A 25,554-nucleotide genomic window follows, 5' to 3' on the forward strand; every position below is an offset into this window, starting at 1 on the left:
TAGACGGTAATGTGCATTACCTGTTTCAAGATGTATTGAGCCATCCTTGCTGCGTTTGGATGCCCACCTGCCCATTTTGCTGGTTTCCACCCTAAACTCTTCCCCCGCCAGAACCAACCTCTCAGAATGTCAAATGGAGCCCCTCTCTCTACCTGTTTTGTATCCCTCAAGAAATCTATGGATATGGTAGTAATAATATATATAATTAATAGGGTTGCAACGTTTAATCCATTAATTGATTACATTAATCAATTAAACACCTTCAGGTCCACTATAAAAGTGCCCTCAATTAAGCAAGCAGAAGATTTTTTTTTGTTCGTTGTTTTTAGTAGATACTTAATTAAAAAACACACAGTGTGAAAGATACTGTCTTAGAAGTAGCATTCTCTTGTCTTTCACCCACAAGATATATGGCCTTGCCTAAGATGGTGTCTACTGCCACACATGTGCGTATCATAAAGTAATCTTTCTTCTTTGAGAATTATTGTTTCATTTATATGTAGATGTACAGAAAGTGCAATTCTACACTGAAGATTTGCCAGCTAAGGAGATAAAGGGTTCGGTGGGGAAGCCCCATATGACAGTAGAATGCAAGCTATGCCACCATCACAATGGCTATGCCAGCAGAACAACTCAGATACTGGTAACTGCGTGATACACAGCAGCATCAGAGCTGTTCTGCTGGCAGCAATGTGCTGGTGGAATAGCTACAATGTGCCACAGGAGTGGAGCACATGGAAGCTCTATCCTATAGTCTTCCGGGAAATGAGCATGCCCCTGTTGACAGCACAAGTTCATACCTGCCCCAGACTAGGAACAAGTAATTTACCGGTACATCCCATTGATTTCATTGAGAGGGTTTCCCTTTTTAAACAGCAACCTCCATGTAGATGGCAGCTCCGCTCATGTCCAAATGTAGGATATGTTGTAAGTGAGCACCCAATTACAAGAGATCACTGCCAGTCACAGGGAGACCACAACTTGGATGATAGGGTTCACAGCATGAAGCTGAGCTGCAAATCTCTGGCTTTGTGTGAAGCACACTTAAGAGGTAATCGGGGGAACACTAGTGAACTATGGAGAAAGGGAACTCTGCAAATAAAGGGAGCCCTGTTCACAAAAGAATCTGGCCTTACAACAAAGATAGGAACTTCAGCACTTTGAGAACAATTCTCTGCTTTAAACTTGAACAAGCACCTTCCCTTTGGCTCCTTACACAAACACCCAGTGCCATCTAAGACCTGAGAGTGCCAGGACAGACTGCCCCACACATGTAAGTGAGCGGGGGGGGGGACTTGTTGCCAAGTATAACTGCTGTGTCTGACTCCTGTGTCTCTCCTGCCTGGTTTCTTGGTGGTGATGCAGAAACACCTTCTAAGGATTTGATTAGGTTTATACTTGTGGGGGGCGCAGGGGGCGCTGTGGGTTAAACCACTGAGCCTAGGGCTTGCTGATCAGAAGGTCGGCGGTTTGAATCCCCGCGACGGGGTGAGCTCCCGTTGCTTGGTCCCAGCTCCTGCCAACCTAGCAGTTCGAAAGCATGTCAAAATGCAAGTAGATAAATAGGTACCGCTACAGCGGGAAGGTAAACGGCGTTTCCGTGTGCTGCTCTGGTTCGCCAGAAGCGGCTTTGTCATGCTGGCCCCATGTCCTGGAAGCTGTACGCCGGCTCCCTCGGCCAATAATGTGAGATGAGCAACCTTTATGCTTGTGGCAGCAGATCTGAGTTTTGCAAAGCACTGCAAAGGTGCTGCAGGTCTTGAATAGCCAGAACGGGTACACCAAAACTTTGGGACTTGGATAAACTCACATGCCACCGCAAGTCACTAAGAAACCCAAAAGCAACAGATTCATTTTCAACAGTTAGGAGTGACTTTATTCATTTTGCTCATTGGGAAGGCAGTGAGACACAATTCCCAACCAGGTGTGCAAATATGAGGCTTATAAAAGGTTCATTATTCAGATTTGTAGCAGAAGTCCAGAGTTGGGGGGTGCTGCTTGTAATGATAATCCTGACGATTACCTAAATGTAAGAAAAATGCAAAAATATAGAAATCCTTCTCGTTACCTACACCTGGGTTTTGATGTTATGATGTGTTGTTCTATATCGCAATGCCATTGAAATGTGTTTGTGCCACATGCTATTTTAGATTATTATTTGATTCTTATAATAATAGTTTTTCCCATTTGTTGAAAAGTTAAGTTTGCTATGGGTTGTCTCCCCCAACCATTACCCCTGCTAGCCACATTCGTGAGCACTTTTGTGTTGCGTGATCACCGCCCAGATACAGAGTATGGGACAAACAATCAACAAGATATACCTTTATAAAGGGGGAGGGAATCCTTCCGAATGTTGAATGACATCACATCCTATCACGGGACAAAAATCCCCAGACTCTTTTGAAATCCTCTCTGCTTAAACATTGATACTGTTTCAGGAAATCAAAATTGCCTTTCAATCACGTTAACATAATTAGACTGTCACCATGGTTATTGACTCAAATGTTTCCAGAAGAAAAGCTCAGATTTAATTTAAAGGGATGGCAGAAAGTAGGTGCAATTGTTTCAATATACTTTAAAGAATACAGGGACAATCTTTGATCATATGCCATCAAATTACAGCACAGACAACCTTCCTCAAAGACATGGCACATCTATACGGCACACAATTTTTATCATATTGTTACCATCCTGAGCTCATGAGATGGGGCAGACTAGACATTTCAATAAATAAACATTGTGGGGAAAGTCTACATCTTTGTATGTAAGTCTCAGCTTCCTCCCCACAGCCAGTTTTGGTGGGGTGGGGTGGGGTGGAGGTAGTCACGTTTTATTATTCTCCCCCCACTGCCAGTATAGGGCTTTTGTTTTTTTAAGAAACCAAAGAAATTGGTTTGCATGAAGGGGAAACCTGTCATATTATGCCCACAAACTGATTGAATTACCGGAAACTATATCAATTTTTAAAAAAAGCTAGAAGAAAGCCTCGGCTAACAGAGTAAATTATATTTGCTATGTGAGAGTCATGAGCATATTAGCTGGGAAGAGGCAAATTCTAATGGAATCAAATACAGTGGTACCTCGGTTTACAAACTTAACCAGTTCCGGAAGTTTGTTCTTAAACGAAAACCGGTCTTATACTGAGGCGCGCTTTCCCTAATGAGGCCTCCCGCCGCCAGTGCCCTTCCACCATTCGGATTCCGTTCTTAAACCGAGGTAAAGTTCTCAAACCGGGACACTGTTTCCGGTTTTGCGGAGTTCGTAAACCAAATTGTTCTTAAACCGGACTGTTCCTTAACCGAGGTACCACTGTACTTCTGTCCCAATCCTACTCACTCAGCTCCTAATCTGAGCTATGGAGCAGCTTTCATAATTAGATTCTGCCTCCCCAGCAGCACATACGGTACAAAATAAAAACTGCATTTCATAAGCCTAGCATGACCCCAAAGAGGAATGCTGTGTGTGTACCATTCCTCTCTTTTCAGCACTGAAACCAACAAGAAATGCCTGGAGGAGAGCCTATGAGGCCTGGTGGAACAGAAGTTTCTGCTAAATAAGAGAGATCACTTATTGATCCATGAATGATGCAGTTTATCCCAGTTGTGAGCGAAACAACGCCTCTGGCAAACAAGCGGGAAAATATCACCACTGTGCATTGCTGTTATTGACATTGACTGCAACCACCCACCTTGTCAGATGCGCATCCATCCCCCGACGAAAGACGGGCACTTCCAAATGTTCATCAGAAAGTACTAAAGAAGATTTACAAGCCGCTGAAGAGAAGCAGGGGATAAATAATTTAGGGGAGGCTCCAGTTAATTATGCAGCAGGGGTGTCACGATGGCTCAAGATAAATCCCCATTCACATGTGGGTCACAACAACTGCACATCAGGCTCTTCCTTTTGCGGCGTTGCTGGAGTGCATCTTTGTTACGCTGTGGTGTGATAGTCCCACAACATGAATAGCTTTTTAAAGCACTCTTAAAAGACAAAATGCTCAGAACAAAATAAAACAAGTGCACTGGATTATCAAGAAAGACAAGGAGATGAAAAGCCACCTGACATCTTGTCGCAGCCTCCTAAAACAGGATTTTGAAACTGATTTCACGGGCTGCCTCATGTTCCATGGAAGCAAGAAAGCAGGGAAAAAGAGACAAATTCTCACTTCACACCGTGTCCTGGGGGCACAGGTGTTCTGAATAGCAGTAGCCGGAAGCCACAGGAGAGTGTTTTTGTGCTTGAATCCTGCTTCCAGTTTTCCCCACAGGCATCTAGTTAGCCACTGTGAGAACAGGATGCTAGGCTAGATGGGCCACTATCCTGATCCAGCAGGCTCTTCTGTTGCTCTTATGCCTCAGTAAACATGTAATGTTTAAAGGTGAGCTGTGTAGTGTATCTCCAAATACATCACAGGTGTGTGGTTTTTTTGCATATGATCTCCCAAAGAGTTAATCTTTAAGATCAGCAGTACAAGGGTATGAAGACGACAAGGCCTGGGCGGCTCCTAAGGGCTTTTCTACACTTCATTTGCCCCGCAGCTTTTCCCCGGGAAAACCTGCTCTTTACCACTGAAATGAAGCAAATGGTAAGTGGGTTTTCAGCAGATTGCTGTTCGTTCCAATTCAGCGCTAAAAAGTGGGTTTTCCCAGGGAAAGTAGCGACGCAAGCAGAAAACCACTCAGACCTGTGCTTAGAGAGCCTGGGACAAGTGGAAAACCTCTCGGACCCATTCTTTCTAGGCACAAGACAAGTGGAAGTGTGGACAAGCCTTCACAGTTCTGTCTCTGTAAGGTTCAAGTGGAACGGACTTTGCACATTATCAGGGATAATTTGCTGTATATCCTTCTCGCAGTATTCCCTCCACTCTCATGGGTGTGACATAACTGCTGTGAGATGAGAAGGGGAAAGTTCAATTTACCCAAACGGCAACTTGTGGGGAGGAATTCCCTTACACAGTGGTTTATTTAGCATGGCTCACTTATGCCTTTGAGTGTGCCTGTCCTTTACTACCCTACCCATTAGATGCCAAAAAGAGAACCCCCAAGGCCCAGAGTCAACTAACCCAGTGCGCTAGTGGAAGCCAGCACAAGGGTTCCCACCAATGCAATGGGGCTTCCCCCTTCCTCCCCTGCTGCAGCTCCACCGAATCTGCTCTGCAGGGTTGGGAGAACCCCTAGAACAGCATATTGCAGGGGGAGGAGGGGGGTCGTTCTGTCTGGCAAGTAGAAATGCTTGCACTCACAGAAAGATCATAAGGGTGTGACGTTGAATCCCTCCCATTGCGTTCAGCATTTGGTTTGGACTATAGAGTGGAAGTGTTCGATGGGGAGGGGGGAGTCCACACAGCTGAAAAGGTGGTAAGCAGAAAGGGTTTCAAAATGAACCAGAATTACAGCATTATAATACTGTTTCATTTATGGTATTTCATTAATATAAACAGGGCAATACTGTATAATGGTTCCCGGTGCAAATAATATGTGCTGAGCTGTGATCTCAATGCACCTGCCTAATACTTCATTGCCCACTTCAAAACCATACCTCTTTAAACAGATGGTAGAGTGGCACTAAAAGCTCCTACACCTGTGGAGATGGTGCTACTCTTCCATCCTTTTTTGTTTTTGTTAAGTCAGATTGTGCTAAGGAAGAAGGCAGGAAAAACACTGGATCATCTAGTCCAGCACGCTATTCTTGCAGTGGCCTGTGGCAAGCCCACAAGACAGAAATGAGTGCCATAACACTCTTACAACATCATCCTAACCCCTTGATCGGCACTGCCGGAGAGGAAGTGGGATTAGGTGGAGGTGTCCCTCTGCCAGACCTTCCTGGGTCTTGCCAGTGAGCGTCAGGATTTTGTTCAACCCAGATCCTGAACAGACATTTCGGAAGAAGAGGCTTGGGGTTCCATGGAGACTTCAACAGAAGTCCTGGAGAAACCCACAGTAGTCTAAAGGCAGTCGTCTATAACACTGCCTTGCAGCCATCTAGTTCACAGTTCTGCTTCCCATATCTGCCAGCAAGGTTTTTCCAGGTTGCCAAAAGAAAGGCTGTTTGGCACATTCTATGATAGCAGGTATTCTATTCTTGTCCAAAATCTTTGTTTTTCCTATATTAGTTTAATGAGCCAAGACATAATGAGCTTTGTGCCCACATGTGGCAGCTGTTTCCCTCCTCCCTTCTGGGTGCACCTGAAATGTGGAAAGCTTTAATTAGCTATAGTTTCCAGGCAGGAAACTATGGTTACCTGCTTCAGAACCGGTCAGGATCTTAAACCAACTTCAAACCATGGTTTAAGATCCTGGTTTGTTCTGAAACTGGTAACCATAGTTTCCTAGTTCAGACAAGGCGGGGATCTATGGTTAATTAAGGATTTCCACGCTGCATTCTAGTATGCCACAAAGGAGCTGTGTGGGCAAGGAGCTTATTCATAGCTTGGCATATTGGGCAGATATATTAATGTCTAAACTAGGCCACCGTCTTTATGTTTCCAAGTCTCTGCAAGGACAATTTGACATTAATAATAATAAAGCTGGGATTCATAGGAACCAACTTCAGTGCCGGATACTGTATTTCATGCCTGTAGACTACAGTGTAGAGTATGTGTGCATTGCGCACAGTCTCAAACACACTCTGGTCCCCTTTAAACACTGCCACAGCCTGTGGGAGCTGCTTTTGCATCTGTTCATTTGTATGATAGTGCCGCAGTGATGTCTAAAGGTCAATAATCATGTGAGTGGGACCGTTGCATAGAGTATTTAATGCGTCCATCAATATATTTACAAAGCTGAGACAGGTCTGACTTTTGCAAGTGGTTTGTTACAACTAAATCACAAATGATGATGTCATCCAGTTCCCGGGCAGAAGGCTAACTGTTTCTACTACGCTTAACAGAGGATGATTACCCAATGGGGATCAGGAACAACAATTTTGCTTTAAGGCTTTGTGCACATGGATGCAAGCCTTGAAATCTTACTTTAGCACCACGGGATAAATCCAGGGAAAAGTGGCTCTTCTGGCGCTGCAGTAAACTTTAAGGAGACCAACTGTTTCAGTGGGGAAGTGAAGATTCTTTATACAGCATTCTGAATTTTTTGATAGAAGGCAAAGCAATTGTTGAAGGGAGAAGGTGTTCAGAGTGATTTAAGTGGAGACATACAAGCAGTGATGGGATTTCGGCAAGGGAACTGTAATGGTGGTGATTAGGCAGGGAGATGTATCAGCTCTTGAATTATCTGGTTGGGAAAAGGAGGAGCACTACATGGTTTGACATATTTGAAATTGAACAAGACAGAGCAGCAGAGAAAACAATATGGAGCAATCATGGACTGCTCCTAGGAGGCATTGAAGATTTATTAACTGGTTTTGTTTACCTTTTGCTTCTTTAATCACTGCCCCATGACTAAGCGGCTCTTGCAGTGCCTCCAGAAACATTCTTGGGAAGCAAGAGCCACCACTATACTCCCTGGTCCTGAACCGGGTAACTGTGCCCCTGAAAGACCAGGTATGCAGCCTGGGAGTCATTTTGGACCTCCAGGTGCAGGTCAATTCTGTGTCCAGGGTGGCTGTTTATCAGCTCCAACTGGTACACAGGCTGAGACCCTACCTGCCCACAGACTGTCTCATCAGAGTGGTGCATGCTCTGGTTATCTCCCGCTTGGACTACTGCAATGCTCTCTACGTGGAGCTACTTTTGAAGGCAACCCGGAAACTACAACTAATCCAGAATGTGGCAGCTAGACTGGTGACTGGGAGTGGCCGAGACCATATAGCACCAGTCCTGAGAGACCTACATTGGCTCCCAGTATGTTTCCGAGCACAGTTCAAAGTATTGGTGCTGACCTTTAAAGCCCTAAATGACCTCAGCCCGGTATACCTGAAGGAGCGTCTCCACCCCCATCATTCAGCCTGAGGTCCTCTTCTGATGGTTCCCTCTTTGTGAGAAGCAAAGTTATAGGGAACCAGGCAGAAGGCCTTCTCTGTAGTGGTTGGGGAGAGGGAGAGCACTAGAGCCCTAGATGTTTGAGGGCCATCTGTCATGGATGCTTCAGCTGAGATTCCTGCATTGCAAGGGGTTGGACTGAATGACCCTTGGGGTCCCTTCCAACTCTACAATTCTATGATTCTCTGCTGGCTGGGGCTGATGGGATTTGGGAATCCAACAACATCTGAAGAGACACAGGTTCTGCCCTAAGTTTTACTCAGCAGCCTAATTTAGGGAAGGGGAGGAGTTGCTGCTTACTGCTGAAACTTTCCACCATGAACATTAGAAACTCTTGTCAAACTATTGCAATTCAGCCATAGATCTACCAGAAGATCATGACCTACCACCTGCCAACTCCTGCTTTAAAGGTTTTCTGCAAGTTTTAGATGGTTGTAACCTGCCTGGAAACCTACTAGTGAAGGGAGGGTTATCACCATAGGCTTGCCGTATTTCAAGAAGTAAAAATACAGACGCCCCCCCAAAGTTGTTGAGTTCATTTTAGGAAAAACCCCAAAACTGTCTAGCTTTTTGTTATGAAAACACTATTTCTCAGTTGTTTACTTGCCAAAGATCCAGGACAGACCACTGCCTTCTGGAAATTCCTCCTGGGTGTCACTTCTGCCCAACCAGTAATGTCAGGGAAATCCCAGACATATGGCAGCCCTATATCAGCAGCAGCATCCAGAGATGCAGCCTCTGAGCCCCCAGTGCTTTTTTCCCTATATATAAAAAAAGTTTTAACTCACCATTTTATAGTTCAAATTGGGAAAAATAATTACAACAAATGGACAAAAGTACCAAGATTCACAAAATGTTTAGGGATATGTGTCCCCGTGCCCCCCCCCAGGAAAAAAGGCACTCTGAGCCCCCATTTAGGCAGACCATAATGCTGCACAGTCTCCAACATTTGCCAAAAGAAACTAAGCATATCTGTTTTATATAGATGAAATAAAAGGTTATAAAAGGGCAAATTTTCATAGTATCTGTTAATGAGCTCCTGCCAAGATATTTTTAAAGCACAGTTCAAAATATTTTCCCACAACTCGAGAGAGCACATTTTCTTATTTAGAGGACATAGATAGATCACAAACCGCGTCTCGCACCCATTATATTAAAATGCTTTAAAATGCCAACATCTTAGTACACGCTCACAGCATTGCAGCATTCGGGCTTTCAAGAAAACCAGAGAGTAAGCCAACCTTGGCAAGGATGCCGTGATGCACACCAGCAATCGGCACGTATAGTGAGGACACAAATATTATGCCTTTCCAAAGGTGCAGCTGGAGGGTATGACACATCTGTGCTACGCTAAATGCTCTGCGCTACAAGCATGAATGTTGCTCCAGCTGACAAACTGCAACAAAATCCCTTCATTTATCGGTGCCAGATTCCATCTTGGATCGCTTTTAGAACTTCTGACAGGGGAAAGTCCCATCGATGCAGCTGTTTCCATCTCAATATTACAAAATGATGGAGGGAAGTACAGCTGCCAAATACCTCATTGTCACACAGCTATTAGGCGCTCAGAGGTTCAGGCCAGGTTGCAGTCTAGCAAGCTTATATACCAGGGATGCAGTCAAAAGGATGTTTAACTTCCCCATCGCTCCTCATGGTCCCTCGCTCTCTTTCCCCTTTTCATTTCTGATCAAGGAACGGCAGTCAGGGCCAGAACTAGGTCTCTTGGCGCCTGGAGCAAACAGCATGAATTGCGGCCCTAAGCCAACCCCATCTTTTGCAATGTACAAAATTAACAACAGCTGTAATGAAATGATAAACAAGAAGTCTGTATCATTTAAATAGGTTGTTTCGATTGTGGTAACATTACAATAGCAATTAAATCAGGAAGACGGAAACATAAATCATTATTCCAATGTTGTATTACATGAGCAGAAAATGTGTAAATATAATGTGGAGTATTTATTAGCATATAATAGTATTGACAAAATAACCAATAAAATAGAAAATCAAAGAAAAGTAAACCAGTGCCTCTACCTAGTCCTCTGCTAAGTCACTTGCTGGAGTCAATCCTTCCTCCCAAGGAGGTCCCTGCTCCTCAGAAGACCCCTGCCAATAGTGCTGGTGTAGCAGCCAACAGAGTACTCCACCTGCAACTTTGGACTTCCTGTCTGCTCCACCACCATCTTTGAGTCCTGAGCCTTGGGCATCATGGGGGAGAATCAGGGATCAAAACAGGGCTTAAGATGGGGTCACTGGAGGAGAGGCTTCTCTGAAATGGGGTTCCCCAGCCTTTGGACCAGTGTGGGTTTCTCCATGTCTTCAGTGGGAGTTGGGTGTTGTGTGAAGCCCCAAGTCTCTCTTTCCGAAGAGGTCTCTCCAAGGTCTGGGTCACTACAATGCATTAAATGTAAAGTCTTCATTGACTTCATTGACTAAAAACTTCATAGACTTCATTGACTAAAAACTTCAGTGAACACAAAATATGTTCAGCCTGGAAAGGAGGAGATGATACCCATCTTCAAATATCTAAAGGACTGTCACGTGGAGGATGGAACGAGCTTGTTTTCTCTTGCTCCAGAGTCTGGGATTTGAACCAATGGATCCAAGTTACAAGAAAGTATATTTTTGGCTAAACATCAGGAAGAACTTTCTGACAGCAAGAGCTGTTGGACAGAATCCCACAAGAGGTGGTGGACTCTCCTTTCTTGGGGGTTTTAAAGCAAGGGTTGGAAGGCCACCTGTCATGTATTATTTAGTTGAGATTCCTGCGTTGCAAGGGGGTGGACTAGATGTCTCTCAGGATCCCTTGCAACTTTACAATTTTATGGTCTGTGTTAAGAACCTTGTAGCCCAGGACTTATGAGACTGAGTGTATAATGCCCATTTTTTGCCTCAGCAATACTGACAGACAACACAGTCCAACTTGGGGGGTGGCGGCAATGACTTAGGGTGCCCTGAGAAGAAGGGCTTCAAATGAATATTCAGCCTTCAGGGTCTCTCAGAGGCTATAAAAGGGCTTCCAGTATGTTTCTAAGCACAATTCAAAATGCTGATGCAAACCTCTGAAGTCCTAAAATAGCCTGGCATCAGGGTATTTGAAGGACTCTCACAAAAACCGTCCCATATTTTAAAGATCTTCCTCATAGGCTCTTCCCCAAGGACCTCCCCCTTCAAAGATTAGGTAGATGACAGCTGGAGAAAGTTTCCTCAGAAACATGTGCCTGGTGTCATCATAGCTACTTTTCAGGTTTCAGATCATGAGGCACATGAAGTATATTTTTGTTTTTATTATTCTATCAGTCTCTGGTCATCTTTTTAAGGGTTCTGTCTTAAAAGTGTCCCTTCAATCTGTGTTAAGGAGGGCAACCACAAGGAAAAAGGCCGTTTCCACAGCACCCACCCCATCCTTAGCTATAGCTATGGAATGTCCTCCCCAGCGAGACTCACCTGGTGCCTTTAAAAATCTGTAGGCCCCTCCGGATTAGCATTTCATTGCTGTTGTATTCTGCAGCATGTTCTCAACACAATAATAGTGCATTAGTGGTGGACCTGCTTCCCAGTTGCTATCACATTATTGCCATCCGGACCAGAGTGGCTATAGCATAGCAAAAGCGGGACAAGAAAAGAACTAGACTTTAGCAGGAAGTTACGGGATATGCATTACAGTAGTTGGAAATGAATCAGTGTGACTCATCCAAAGCTTCTGCAGGTGCAAACAGTATTTAAAGTTGGTTCCTGTGTGACTGCCCTGAACGCATCAAGAGAACAAATCACAAATTATTATGAACATGAAATAAAAAGGATGTCTGGAGGAACCCTGTTTGCAAATTGGCTTAAAGTTGAACATTTTTACATTCATAATGGTGTCACTATATCCTCCAACCCCGTGAAGAAGCTCTTTTGTTGCTCACCTCATTTTGATTGTTATTACAGCTAAATCTGTTTTAATCCCTGTTCGCTTATCTGCTGCTCTGTTTTATAGTGTGCTGTTATTTACTTTGGCATTTTATTAGAGTTTTGTGATTTTTATGGTGCTCCTCCCAGACAACTTTCATTAAGGGGCAAGCAATGAATATAATAAATAAATGCAGCTTCTGGTGCTGCTGTCTGTCTGATGTTATAGCTATTATTTTTAATTGTTTTCAGTGTTTTTATAGATTTCATTTATTGTTGTTATCTGCTGTAACCTACCTTGGAAATGAGATGCTGGAAGGTGGGATACAAACACCCTAGATAAACAAGGGGACAAAACAAAATGACTGACAAGGCCACGTTGCAAAGATGGATTATGAAGCACTTACCAGACTCTAGAAAAGGTCCAGAATCTCACCTCACATTTTATATGCATTTATTTTAATAAAGTTTCCTCATAAACCCAAGGCATCTTACATGTATAATCAAAATAATAGTGATGTGCCAAAGCAATAATAAAAATATTATAAAATCTTGAGGAAGGGGGTCAACTCTTGCTTTATGAAAAGCTTCTGGGGCTGAATTTAAACCAGAGGTTATCAAGAGTAGGGCTCAAAACCTATGGCCAGTTCTATGACTCAGCCTGAAGAAAGCTGTTAAGCACTTGAAGAAAACCATGCTCTTGTCATTGGGGGGACCACAGTCAGCTCACACACATCTCGGATTGTGAAGGTAAACCAGAGTGTGGACCCTCCTGGCACTCTTGAGCTCCAATTTTTCATATCTTAGAGTACTGCCAGACAGGAGGCTTAATATTGTATAAGAGTCATTAAGGTATCGTAAATGAGTTATTGGCAACAAGGTTCCCTCCCCCCCCCCAAAAAAACCTTATTAATTTTTTCCTGGAAAGGGTAAATCCAGATTAAATGGGGAGAAACTGCAGGCTGGCAATTTGATATTGTTGTGTGGATCTGAAAAATAAAAATAAAAATAAAAATTGTTGGATGAAGAGCACCCATCACACAGTAAACAGCTGCCTGGAAGCATCCTTAAGATACAAAGCGCTGTTTCTTTTTATCCTACAGTGCAAAGGCTTTCAAGAACTTGCTTTCTCACCAAATTTTAGCTGAAATATACATATATTCTTTTCTGTCATACCTGAAGAGAAACACACAGATATATCTCACTTCTAAATAGCTGCTGCTGCCCCCAATGCTTGGGTTAGCTTAGCTCATGTCGTACCACTTTCCTGGAAAGATAGGACAGAACATATTGGTTGCCTTGGCTCCTCAGCATTAATACCTCACAGCTGATTTGATTTTATCCTCCTGTTTCCAGGAAGGGGGGGGGATGGGGATGACCAAAGCCACAGTAACTTTGAAGGGGTTTGAAGAAGACAAATACTTGTATTTCACATACCTGTATACAGATTTTAAAATTCACATTTATTTACTGTTCAGTTGTTTATCACACGGCATCCTGCCCTTCCACGGAGCCAAGAAACTCATATTCCATACAACGCTCACAGCCCAGCTCTAACCACAACACGCACTTGCAAAGTATGCTGATTAGATCTGCACCCCGTATTTCAAAATTGTTAATGGCACTGTTGAGATCTGGTTCTCATCCTCTCTCTTTTTCAGAGAAACGAAAATAAAACCTGAACAACTGACCCAGTTCAGCTTTGTTGTTATAGTTGTTGTTTTTCAGATTTAAAACCCCTGCACTTTTTCACAGGCCCTGCAGGTTTGCCTCCCTCTCTCCTCCTCATACGAGGCCGGTTGAGCAATTTCTATTGCCAGTTTCCACTTTTTCAATGTGTGCAAATGTAGGGTTGCCGTATTTCAAAAAGGAGAAACCAGGAAGACCCGCAAATTGTTGAGCTTTTTTCAACAAACCCCAAAGTTGGTGGGGACAAAGTGCCACCTTTCGGAATGCCAATTCCGCCTTTGTAATCCCAGTAATGTCTGGGAAATTCCGAGCATATGGCAGCCCTAGCAAATGTTGTATATTTACGATCTCAGAAAAAAACCAAACCATGAAAGCTTGACTACAGAGCCCTTTCAAGACTCAAAGGAAAAAAGAAGGCAGATCTCAATGGTCTGAAGTCTAGTTAATCTTTCATAAACTATTATTTCAAGCAGCTTTCATGGAATCTGGAGAAAGAGATTTGCTGAGTTTTAAAAACTGCAGTCCAGATCTGAAAGTGCAACAACTGCTTTATTTCTGTTTTGGCCAATACAAAATTAAAAGAAGTATTAAGTATGGGGTGATTTTTTTTAAAAAAAGAAAGCTTTTCATCCACTTGATATTGCTGATTCAGTACATACTGTACATCAGACTAGATCTGGCTAGTACAGAAGTCCCAACCGCACATGACTTGTGTGATGGCGCTCCACACAATTAATGGGAAGCCGAGCTGCAAGACTGAACCCTCCACTGACACCATGCACCACCATGCCTTATCCCACTCCCACAACTTCCAGGCATCCATTGAACATGGGGGACTGAGCAGGGGGAAAGCCTGCAGCTTCACTGCTTGAGATTTCCACACCACCCAGAGATCTACAGATGAAGGATGGTATACAAATTTTAATCATCATCATCCACTGGCCCTCCAGATGGCCTGCTGGACTGCAACTCCCATTATCGCTGAGCACTGGCCAAGCTGGCTGTAGCTGATGGGAGGTAGAAGGCAAATTTGGAGATCTGCAGGTTAGCCAGCCCCGCTGCAAAATTTTCCCTTTTTCATCAAGCAGCCCTTTGCTGCTTTCCCCTGGAGTGACTTTTCTGAGTGGATGATACCTTTTCTAGCTTTTTTGTTTTAACCTTATTTTGCTATGATTGTGGGGTTTCCCACACACACTCAGAAACATGCTGAACATGCTGAAAAAGCCTACAGCTACTTTTAAATATGTATGTATATAAATATTCTAGTCCATATAGGGTGGGTTCTGTTGTTATATTTCCTCCGGTCTGTAAGTGCTCTGTGTGCAGGAATCTTTTAGACAGGGTAAAACTCACAATCTTCAACCTATATACTGAATAGCACCATCCTAGAAACTGTAAAATTCATCTGCATGTGAGTCCAGATAAATACATCTGCTCCTACATACACACATATTGACATGGCAGACCACCTTCCTGGGCCTGACTCACCACTTCCAACTTCAGAAGACTCTCAGTGGAGTGTTTATTTTTAAGAGCGAAGGAATTCATGCATGCATTGCTGTAAAATTGTTTCCCGGCTTCCATTGTTGCTTTTCATCCCTCTTGCTAGAAGAAGAGTTTTCACAACTGATGCTGGGGATGCCTTTTAGACTGGAATGTGTCTCATGTGAACATTTGTAACGAGAGGCAGAAAGTGGAAGAATCCGTTTTAGCTGCAATGCGACTTTGCAAGTAAGTCCGCACAGGTTCTTATCCCCCAGCTCATTCAAAAAGCAACAGCACTTAGCCCCCTTGCACTGTGTGGCCTAGCTCAGTAGCAGAGCATATGATCTGCACACGGAAGAGACCAGGTTCAACCAGGGCACTTCCAGGTAGGGCTGGAACCCCCCCCCCCCCCGATTGAAGTGCTGGAGAAACAGCACCAGTCAGAAGAGACAAGACTGAGCTATGTAGATGGACCTTTGATCTATCTTTGTATAAAGCAGCTCCCTGCACAGGTTCTTGCACACTGATTCCCCCCCCCCCCCCCGGGCCAGATGGAGGTGATTCTTCTGGTCGCCTGGATGTGATTCTTACTCACCATAGGTAACCAGGCAGGTGACTCTTGAGAAGCCTGTGCAGTTCAAACTAAGGAGGTGAGAAGTGCCGAAAGCAAATAATAATAATAATAATAATAATAATAATAATAATAATAATAATATTTTTTTATTTATACCCCGCCCATCTGGCTGGGTTTCCCCAGCCACTCTGGGTGGCTTCCAACAGAAATATTAAAATACACTAAAAGCATCACTTGAACAAATAGTGAGACTACGGTTACCAAGCAGCCAAACTAGTACATTCCCAGTTCTGCCATGCCAGTGTTCTTTTCAATAGGAATTTTCACTGGAGTAGGGAATGAACTCAAAAGGACACTAGGCAAAGAAGCACTTTCAACCTGTATCCACTACCTGGCAAGATGTCTTCAGGAGAATAAAAGGCTAAGGAGTAAACCCTACATAAATGCGGAGTGGAGTCCCTTAGACAGTTGCATGGCGCCTAGTACGCCTCCTTCTGGCAACTCCTGCAGCCAAGCTGGTGCCAAATGTATTGCTCTGCTTTCCTTTGGACCACAGCAGCGAGGCCAAGACTTGTCGTCTGGGCAGGCCAGGACCTCCATACACATTGCCCAAGCTTGTGCCCCAAGAAGGTCCTTTCAGTGCTCCTAACGCAGCGGTTTGACTTAACCCCCAGAGGCACACTCTAATGTCTCTTTAGACAAGACAGGTACCACCAACAGTACCGCTACTCCTAAAACTCACTGGCTCCAGACTAAGTGCAATCCTAACTATGTCTACTGTGAAGTAAGTCCAATTGAATTCAAAGGGGTTTACTCCCAGGTACCAAGGGGTTAGGATCACAACTCCAAATTCAAAGCTGTCCTTGGGACTTACAACCCATCAAAAACAGGAAAATTGGACATAGAACTGGCTGCTTGAACAGTGATTGGCTCTTACATTCTAGTAAATCCTCTCCTGTTGTTCTGTAGAGCTGCTAGTTTATTAAGGGAGCTGGAGCAAGACCAGTTTGCAGGAATTGGGAAGTTACATACTCACTTAATCTGTAGACTAGGAAAAAATGGGGCAGGGGAATACAATGTACACTATGAGAATCTACAAAGCAGATGAAAGCAGTCTGACTCTTTCTTTCACTCCCACTTGACCTCCAAGGTATTCTCTTATTTACTACGTATTTAGCAAGGCAGACAGAGATGACTTCCAGACAATTGATTTATTGAGCATTTATCCTGATTTGTTCGCACAAAGTTTGTGGGAAAGTTATACAAGGGCGGCTGTTTATTGAGCTGCCATCTCCATTTCCTTGTAGGGAAGTTATATGACATTGTATGAAGCAATTGTCAACCCCCATTTTCCAGTGCATTTCCCCACTGCTTTCCTTACTGCAAAAAAATTCAGATTCTTTTTCTGGGAAGAGGATTTGTTGCACAAGAATGCCAAATCCATTTCAACAACCCGAATCTGCCAGAATTCACTTACCGGTAAATCCTACCCAGAAAATAGTGGCAGTCTGGAAGCGCCCTTGTAATCTTTGGCCCCCACCCTGCTTCCCCTCCCCTCCCTGGGCTTATTGACCATTCATCCGGATTTGTTTGCACAAAACTTGCATGGAGGTTATACAATGTCTATCCTTTATTGAGCATTTATTCTGATTTGTTTACGGGGAGGTTATATGGCGATGAGTAATCATCCCATTGCACAGACACCATATATCTTCCCATCAATCAATCACATATCTAACTATTTTTTTTACTGCATTTCCCCTTCACTTTCCTAGCCCCAAAAACCCGCTTTTTTAATAAAAAAAATGGATTTGTTGCACCAGAGTGACAGAACACTTTAATCCGCTTTAATTGCACAAACTTATATTTCCAGTACTGTATGCGACTGATTTAATTTCTTGCACAAATCACTGACGGCCTGGAGGCGACCCTAGACTCTTTGCCATTCACCTCCTATTCGAAGAGAGAAAGTACTCAAGTGGGCAGTTAATAGCTCATAAAGCTTTCATCACACTTAACATTCAGGAATCAGAATGGGCAGAAGAGCAAAGAGACCCTGTTCAGAGCTAGAAAAAAAGTCAGGAATAGCAGCTTTTCTTTCTAGTCTGTTACTGGGGTCCTTTCTATGCAATGCTCTGAACAATATGCTCTGGAGGGGGCAGTGTGAAAAGGGCAGTGGTGGATTTGAGTTCACTCAGAAGGGACGGGCTCTATCCTGCCTCTGCTCCCTGACCCATCACAGCTCCATGTTAGAGCTTAGGCAGAAGGTCCCAGATTCAATCCCACACAGGGTCTGGAATGGTTCCTGCCTGAAACCCTGGAAAATCACTGCTGGTCAGTGCTCACAATTGATAGACCAATGGTCTCATCCATTATAAGGCAGCTTCCTATGTTCTGCCAGAACATATGTTCGGACAGTTTTTACCTTGCCTCTGCTTGTCGATGACCGGACCCCTGGCCTCCTCCAGAGGGTCAGTCTTTTTGAATTAAAAATTAGCCACCCTGTCTAAAGGCCCAGCTGCACTGTAACACCAGTGAAGAACAATGACTCCCTCCAAAAATATTGGGAACTGTAGTTTGCTATGGATGCTGAAAGTTGTTAGAAAACCCCTATTCCCCTCACGGAGCTATAATTTATAGAGTTCACTAAGAAGAGGGATTGACTGTTAACATGTCTGGAGAGATATTGGGGTTCAATACCCAATGTCCTGCAGGTTCAGCCTATAAGGCCAAGAGAATCCAGACACTCTGTCATTTATTTAGGCACTGCAAGACCAGTGTGGCATAACCTCAACCAGCAAATAGATGAGGGGTGGACTGACAATTGGAGTCTGGATCTTATTGGCTGTCCTGGTTGAACCCACAGGGTACTGGGTATTGAACTTTAATATTTCCCCCCAGCAAAACCACTCCGAAACTGCAACTCTGCAAGGGGAACAGGGGGCTCCTGACAACTCACAAAACCATTAACAGACTACAGTTCTCTTGATTCTTTGGAGCAAGACATCGCCTTTTAAGTGGAATGAAACTGTTTTAAATGTATAGTGCAGATGGGGCCTGAGACTGGGGGAAAAGAGTCTGGGATTCACACCGAAGTGTGAACAGAACAAGTACCTAATGTGTTGAGAGCTAAAGGCCTCAAGTTCTCAAAACATGAAGATCACCCTACTGCCCATTCAAGAAAAACAGAAGACAAAGGTGCCATTCCTTCCCCATCTGTTCTGTTCTGCTCACTTGCCTTTCCGCTTTGAGATTTGCTTTCCAGCCTATCTACTTTCCCCTCCCACATCAAGCAATCTGGTGACCAATGGAGCTGCTTGTTATTCACATTACATCCCAGTACAGTCCCATTACCAACTCACTACATTGCCAAATCAATAAAAGCACAACTGCTTGAGGTCATGGCAGCAGGAATATGGCATTTTTATTGGCTTGATGCTTACAGCGGTAGCAGACAATGTTGTGGAAACTACGCCGTGTATGCACTGGAGGGGGCAGGGACACAGCCGTTCATAAAAGAGTCTCTATCTCTCCACTCTGCTTCATGAAATAAAGTGATCACTGGTCAAGTTCAGAAAGAATATATCACCAAGATTGCATTACAGAGAATATGTTGCTACATACTTCAAAATCATCCTTATTTCTATCCCTCCCCCCCGCAAAATGAAGCAAGTATGAGGAGCAGGCATACCATCAACTCAGATACTTAAGGGAGTGAGGGAAAAGGTAGAAATGTCTCTGTTTCAATAGGTGTGAAGAGTAAACCCTGCTTACATCCAGCAATAATAATAATCCTACTACTGCATCTTACTACATTTGCAATATTACTCTGTCAATGCTATTCTACTTTGCATAAACTTAAAATTACACCCGCTTGCAAGTGTACCTTTTGCACGCTTCTGTGCAGTCCATGTTGTAATAACAACATAACCCTTTTCACCACCTTCCATACAAAATCTTCAGAGAAATATTACGGCCATCCACATGAAATATAAACCATTCCTGTGTCATACAATATATATTACTTTGCTGCCTGGTTCTGAACACAAAAATAAATGGAGGCGCAATTGTTTCCCAAGGTTGCTGGGTGTTCCTCAAGAATATACCGTACCAAAGGGCTAAGAAATGCCACATTTGTGTTCCATGGAGGTGCATGTGCTAAATCCTTAGACCACAATAGTACCATGTTCCTGGATATATGATGATAGCAATAGAGGGAAATCATCATACTATAGTATACTATATATATATATATATATATATATAGTATATATATATATATATATATATATATATATATATATATATATATATATATAGTGTACTATAGTACCCAAGTGTTTGGAACATTAAAAACTATTCCCCAGAGTTTATTAGACCCATTCTACAGCTGAGACTCAGCAAGGAAGGCAGCCCCATCCTTGTCACTGACAAGTCTAAGACCCACCTCCTAAGATAGATAGATAGTTTATTACGGCCATAGGCCCATATTCAATACCAATATACATTGTACAACAAAGCAAATATGACAAAATAAAATTAATAAAATTAAAATACATATCTAAAATCATAAATTTCTAGATTCCATTAAAATAAGAGCAATACAGCACTTAAAATATCAGATTATCACTATAAATCAGTATTATATAAGCGAGATCAATAATCATAAAGTAATCCATTTTTCCTCTTATAAGCTAAGACTTTAATCAGAAACCTGGCAACAAAAAGGGACCTACTCGGATCAGAATCTTGCAGTAAATGTGTTAACTGTGTTTCCAAGGAGTCACCCGAGGTTTCCGATAATAAAGGGAACAAAAATCTGGTCCTAGAAACTGAATGCAGTGGGCAGCAAAATAGTATATGTTGTAAGGATTCAATAGATCTATTATCACATACACACACAGCTGAAATCTGACCTTTGGAAAATCTATTGTTCATAACATTGGAAGGAAAGGCATTAAATCTTGCCTTAATAAAGGCGTATCTGTGGACCGCTACAGACAAGGAAGTCAAATAAGATGGTATCTGCTGGGAAGGCACTATGCCAAGATTTAGTGGTGAGCAAGTGCCACTACCCAGAATGGTGTTTTGTTGGAGGTCAATCTCCTCAAGTTTTTGAATGAGGGTTCTTTTAGCCGTGGCTAGGTCCAGTTTTAATAGTTCTGATGGGGACAATCCATAGGTCACTACTTTAGAATGGATCTCTCTTGCCCATGGGCTGGGAAAATCATCCCTCCAAAGACATTGAATCAGGTACAGATTCGGGAGCCTATGCCATAAGGACAACCAATAGCAAAGGCTGCGCCTCCAAAGAGTATTTTCTAAAGATGTAGTTTTTAATTCTAAGCGAATAGCCGCATTGCTAACGCACTGAGGGAGTTTTAACAGCCGTCTTAGGAATTGGTTTTGAATTACCTCCAATGGCATCAAATTTACTGCGGTCCCCCATAAAGGGACAGCATATGCCAGTGTCGCGATCACTTTGGCTTTAAATACCTTCAGGGCGGATGGCACATGAAGAGCCCCATCGGAAAAGAAAAAGCGCAAAAGCGCAAAAGAAAGGGCTTTAGCCTTATTTGAAATATATGCAATATGCGCCTTCCAACCCAGATTGTATTGGAGAAAAACTCCCAAATATTGAAATTTATAAACCTGTTCAATAGGTTTTCCATCTAATTGCCACTTATAGGATTTTCGACTTTTTGAGAAGATTAGTACTTTTGATTTAGATTGATTTATAGTAAGGGAATTGGTTTTACAGTATGAAACAAATATTTTAAGTGCTCTCCTGAGGCCAGTTCTTGAAAATGACAAAATTACTGCATCATCAGCATAGAGTAGTAATGGGCATCGATAGTTTGCAAGACGAGGGGCATGAATAGTTGTCTCAGATTCAGCCAATGGTATCCTCATGTCACTAATAAATAAATTGAAAAGAAAAGGAGCTAGGATACAACCTTGACGGACTCCTCTGTTGATGGGCACAGAGTTTGTCAGATCGCCGGCTGGGGTTATTCTCACCCTAGCAGCCGACCCCTCATGCAGCTGAATTATTAGCCACAGAAGTCGTCTGTCAATTCCCCATCGAACCAACTTTTCCCAGAGTAACCTTCTGGGGATGCTGTCAAATGCAGCCTTAAGGTCGATAAAGGCCGCACAGAGTTGGCCTTGGTTTGAAAAAGAATATTTTCGGGCTAGATGGTGCAAAACTAAAACATGGTCCGTTGTTGACTGGTTCGGTCTGAATCCTGCTTGCTCAGGGCCTATCAGTTTCTTTTCTTCAGCCCATTGAGTAAGTCTACGCAACAGAAAACGTGCGTATATCTTTCCAATTATTGACAATAGGCTAATATTCCTGTACCCACCTCCTAAACATCCAGTGCCTTCACTTTTAAGGCCCACAATGTGTTTTCATTTCTTTTATTTCACATTCATCTCTTCATCCAGGAAATAATTTGATACACAGATTAAATGACGTACTGCAATTTCTAAAGTGCTTTTAAGCCAGGTCATCCCAAAAATGTTCTGTTAGTTTTATTAGAATGTATTTCTTTTATCTTAGGATATTTTCCAGCCTGAACAAGAGGCAGCTTTCTTCTGGCAGAGGGAAGCCTTCATCTAGCAGAGATGAAAGGCTTCTATGATTTCCCTTCACACAAGGGAGAGCAGGAGCCTCCTCGCATCGCAACAGCATGATGGGAGGGTCACCAAGAGCAAAGTGCAGCTCTTTGCAAAGGGGACTGTTGATACAGTACCCTGTACAACAGACAGAATCCAGAGGCTGCCAGCTAGTTTGAATGTATGCATAGAATTTTGCACAGAAAGAATATGCAAAAGACCAAGAATGCCTCATCATAGTTTTGACCATTGAGCAAGCAGGGATTCTTGTGCTCTGAACAAGTGAAGCTGTGGTTTGACTTAGTTTGCACATTCATATATTTTTGCCATTGTGGCAGCTAGTCCTGTATGATCAGCTAAACATGTAGGAACTGTTAGTGGGTTTTCTCTGAGGGCATCTTCACACATTACAAATGAAGCAGTTTTCTATTTGTGGTGTGGCGGTTAGAGTATTGGACTTAGCCATGAAGCTCACTAGGTGACCTTGACCAGTCCCCCCCCCTCTATCTTTCAGCCTCATCAACTTCACAGGGTTGTTGTGACTCAAGGATAAAGCAGAGGGGATGGAACAATGTAGCTACATTGAGCTCCGAAGAGAAGTAGAGATATAAATGGCGTGATTACATTTATATCCTGTGCTGTCTATCCTGGATGGCAGCCTCTCTCCAGAGCACCGGGCAGGTGATGTTCCCAGCCCTGCCACCTCTTTTACTTTAACTGGAGATGCTAAGAATTTAGCATGGAACCGTCTGCATGCAAAGCACACTGCTGAGCACTCCTCTCTGCTACTGAGGAGTAGAGAAAAAAAGAAACTGTGTGACTCATTCATTGCACACACAATGAGATCTGTAAATCTTGGGACACTCTGGAGCTCGTGGCAAGCCTCATCTCACACATCTCAGTAGAAGTGAGGAAGGAATAAATCCAAATCAACTGGATAGCGCCTCTTTTTTTTCTCTTGGTATGAACTAATACCCAGCCCATTTGATGGCCACTTTTGACATGAATGTTACTAGTGAATATGCCTGATGTCAGACCCGTGTTCATCTGGTTCCCCACTACTAACATAATGCCAAAAGCACCAGCATGAGGACCTCACCTTGCATCAGATGGACTTTCATAGCAGGGCACAGGATCCCTCTCTCCTTTGGCTGCCACATTGCTAGCAGCGATGCAGAGCCCCAGGCGGAATCCCAGCTTGCAAAGGAACATCCCAACTGGCCCTTAAGGACCCAACATTTCACAGCTGGGGAAGCCAGCCAAATCGAAGTATTGCCAATTTTGACATGACAGCCTCTCCTGCCTGCAGACACACAGATGCCTCTTTCATCTGCCAGAGAAGCAGGAGCAAGACTTCCATCAGCCCCTCCAAAGCTGCTCACACCGAACGCAAGAACATCACCATCCCTCCTCCCCAGTCCTTAACAGGTCAAAGACCCTAGAATCCGCACAGGCGCCTTCCTTTTGTGAGCCACTAACTCCAGCCCCATTTGCAACAGGCGCCCTCCTCAATATTTATGATTGCATTTATCCTTCGCTTTCCGCAAGGCGCCTCAATTAAGGCGGCGCACAAAAGACGTGCATCTTTCGCAATGGCCGGATCCGGATTGCAAAGCCACCTCTTTCCCGGAGCTTGCTGCTCTTCCTCCCCCCCCCGCCCCGCCCCTTAGCAAGAAAAGAAATCCCGTTGTTCTTAACCAGAGGAGCTGAGCTGACCCCGGGGGCAACTCGGCGGCCAAGGCTCCCCGCACTTTCCGGAGGGAGCTTTCTGCTCTCCTCCCGCCACTCCGTAGCTCTTCCCCGATTGTAAATGCTGCCATGGTTACCCAAGCAAGAATGCGAGAATAAATACAAAAGCCCGCCATGCAAAGGCAACTCTTCCTCCGTTTTCGTTTCCCGCTCCTCCATCTCTCCCCCCCCCAAAAAAAATCCATTCAAGCAGCCGCTGCCAATCTCTCCGCAAACGAGATTAATGCTCCGGCGGCGCCGAGCATCCCTCGCGCTCCCTGCGCAGTCGAGCAGCAGCAGCCGCCGGAGCAGCAACCCGAAAGCGAGCTGCGCCAACGCAATTGCACCGCGCTCGCCGGCGCGGAGGGTTTGTTGCTGCTGCTGCTGCGAGGATGAGGATGAAACCAAAGGTCACCCCCCTCTGGAAGATCACCGTGCCACACACTTACGATGAGGGGGATAGTCCTCTCTTCTTTGTGGATCTCGGCTTTGCCCGTGGATCTCTGCCCATTCCTGCCGCCGCCGCTGCTTGGCGATCGGCTGGATGCAGCTGAATGAGGCTTGTTGTCCTGCCACAAGTAATAGAAAGTGCCCAGGATCCAGGCTACGGTCAGGATGGCGATGGCATTAGCCCGGATCCTCCTCATGCTGAGAGACCCGGAGTAAACTGAGAAAGCGGGATCTGGGAGTGGGGTGGGGATCAGATGTATGAGAGGTGCGGGGGGGGGGAGAGAAGAGACTGATGGGGGGGAGTGGTGATAGGATATTCTCTCTCTCTCTCTCCCTCTTATTTGGCTGGCTCGTACAGTCACAGCTGTTTGTTTTAGCTCTTGTCTCACTGCTCAGTCCTGCAGAGCGAAGAGAGCGAGCGAGCGAGAGCTCTTCAGGGTCCTAATGCCCTTTTTAGCAGCTACATATATATATATATATATATATATATATTATCATCCCTTAACAGACCATCCTACAGGGGGCAATCTATCTTAGCATTTCCGACTGGCTCAGAGGGACAGGGCCCAGCATTTATGCCCTCCATTTTATTAATCTTTTTAGCACCTGCCTTTGGCATTTTAAAAGAGAAGGGGGCATATTTCCCTTTGTGAGTTGTATTTTGGGGGAGCTTTGTGATAGTTTCAAGGCCCCATGGGGGAGGGGAGGGTGCAAAGAGCGCAGTGGGCTTTGCTTACCGTACTCATAAAGCAGCAGGAAGCGATTCATTCGTTCGTCATCCCATAAGCCTGAGTCATAGCTGCCAAATTATCCCTTATTTTAAGGGATTTTCCCTTATGCTGAATAGGCTTCCTCGCGAGAAAAGGGGAAACTTGGCAGCTATGGCCTGAGTAGCGCCGCTCCTCGATTGTGAACACAAATTTGACACTATTTGCATGCAGTTTGTTTTAAATCTGGTGCTGCTGGACATGTTGCATTTCCCAGCATGTCAGGGACTGCATCTTACCCAGCAAACACAAATATTTAAAATCATAGAATCGATAGAGCTGGAAGGGCCCCGGGGGTCATTCAGTCCAACCCTCCCTGGCAGATGTCTGACCACCCTGTGCTTAATAGCTCTAGTGAAGAGCAGCCCACCACCTCCCAAGGCAGTCTGTTCCATTGCAAAACAAATAAGTCC

General features: G+C 44.1%; 1 protein-coding gene across 1 annotated transcript in view; it reads right to left on the bottom strand.

Annotated features, from left to right (window-relative positions):
• Positions 1-24,635, bottom strand: part of GALNT16 (polypeptide N-acetylgalactosaminyltransferase 16) — a 168,490-nt gene extending 143,855 nt beyond the window's left edge. Inside the window, exon 1 of the mRNA XM_035113536.2 lies at positions 24,374-24,635. Within this exon, the coding sequence (XP_034969427.2) occupies positions 24,374-24,571 (198 nt within the window). The 5' untranslated portion in view covers positions 24,572-24,635. The remainder of the gene's footprint in view (positions 1-24,373) is intronic.
• Positions 24,636-25,554: the final 919 nt, after the last annotated feature.

This window comes from Zootoca vivipara, chromosome 1 (genome assembly GCF_963506605.1).
Source record: "Zootoca vivipara chromosome 1, rZooViv1.1, whole genome shotgun sequence".
Taxonomy (NCBI): domain Eukaryota; kingdom Metazoa; phylum Chordata; class Lepidosauria; order Squamata; family Lacertidae; genus Zootoca; species Zootoca vivipara.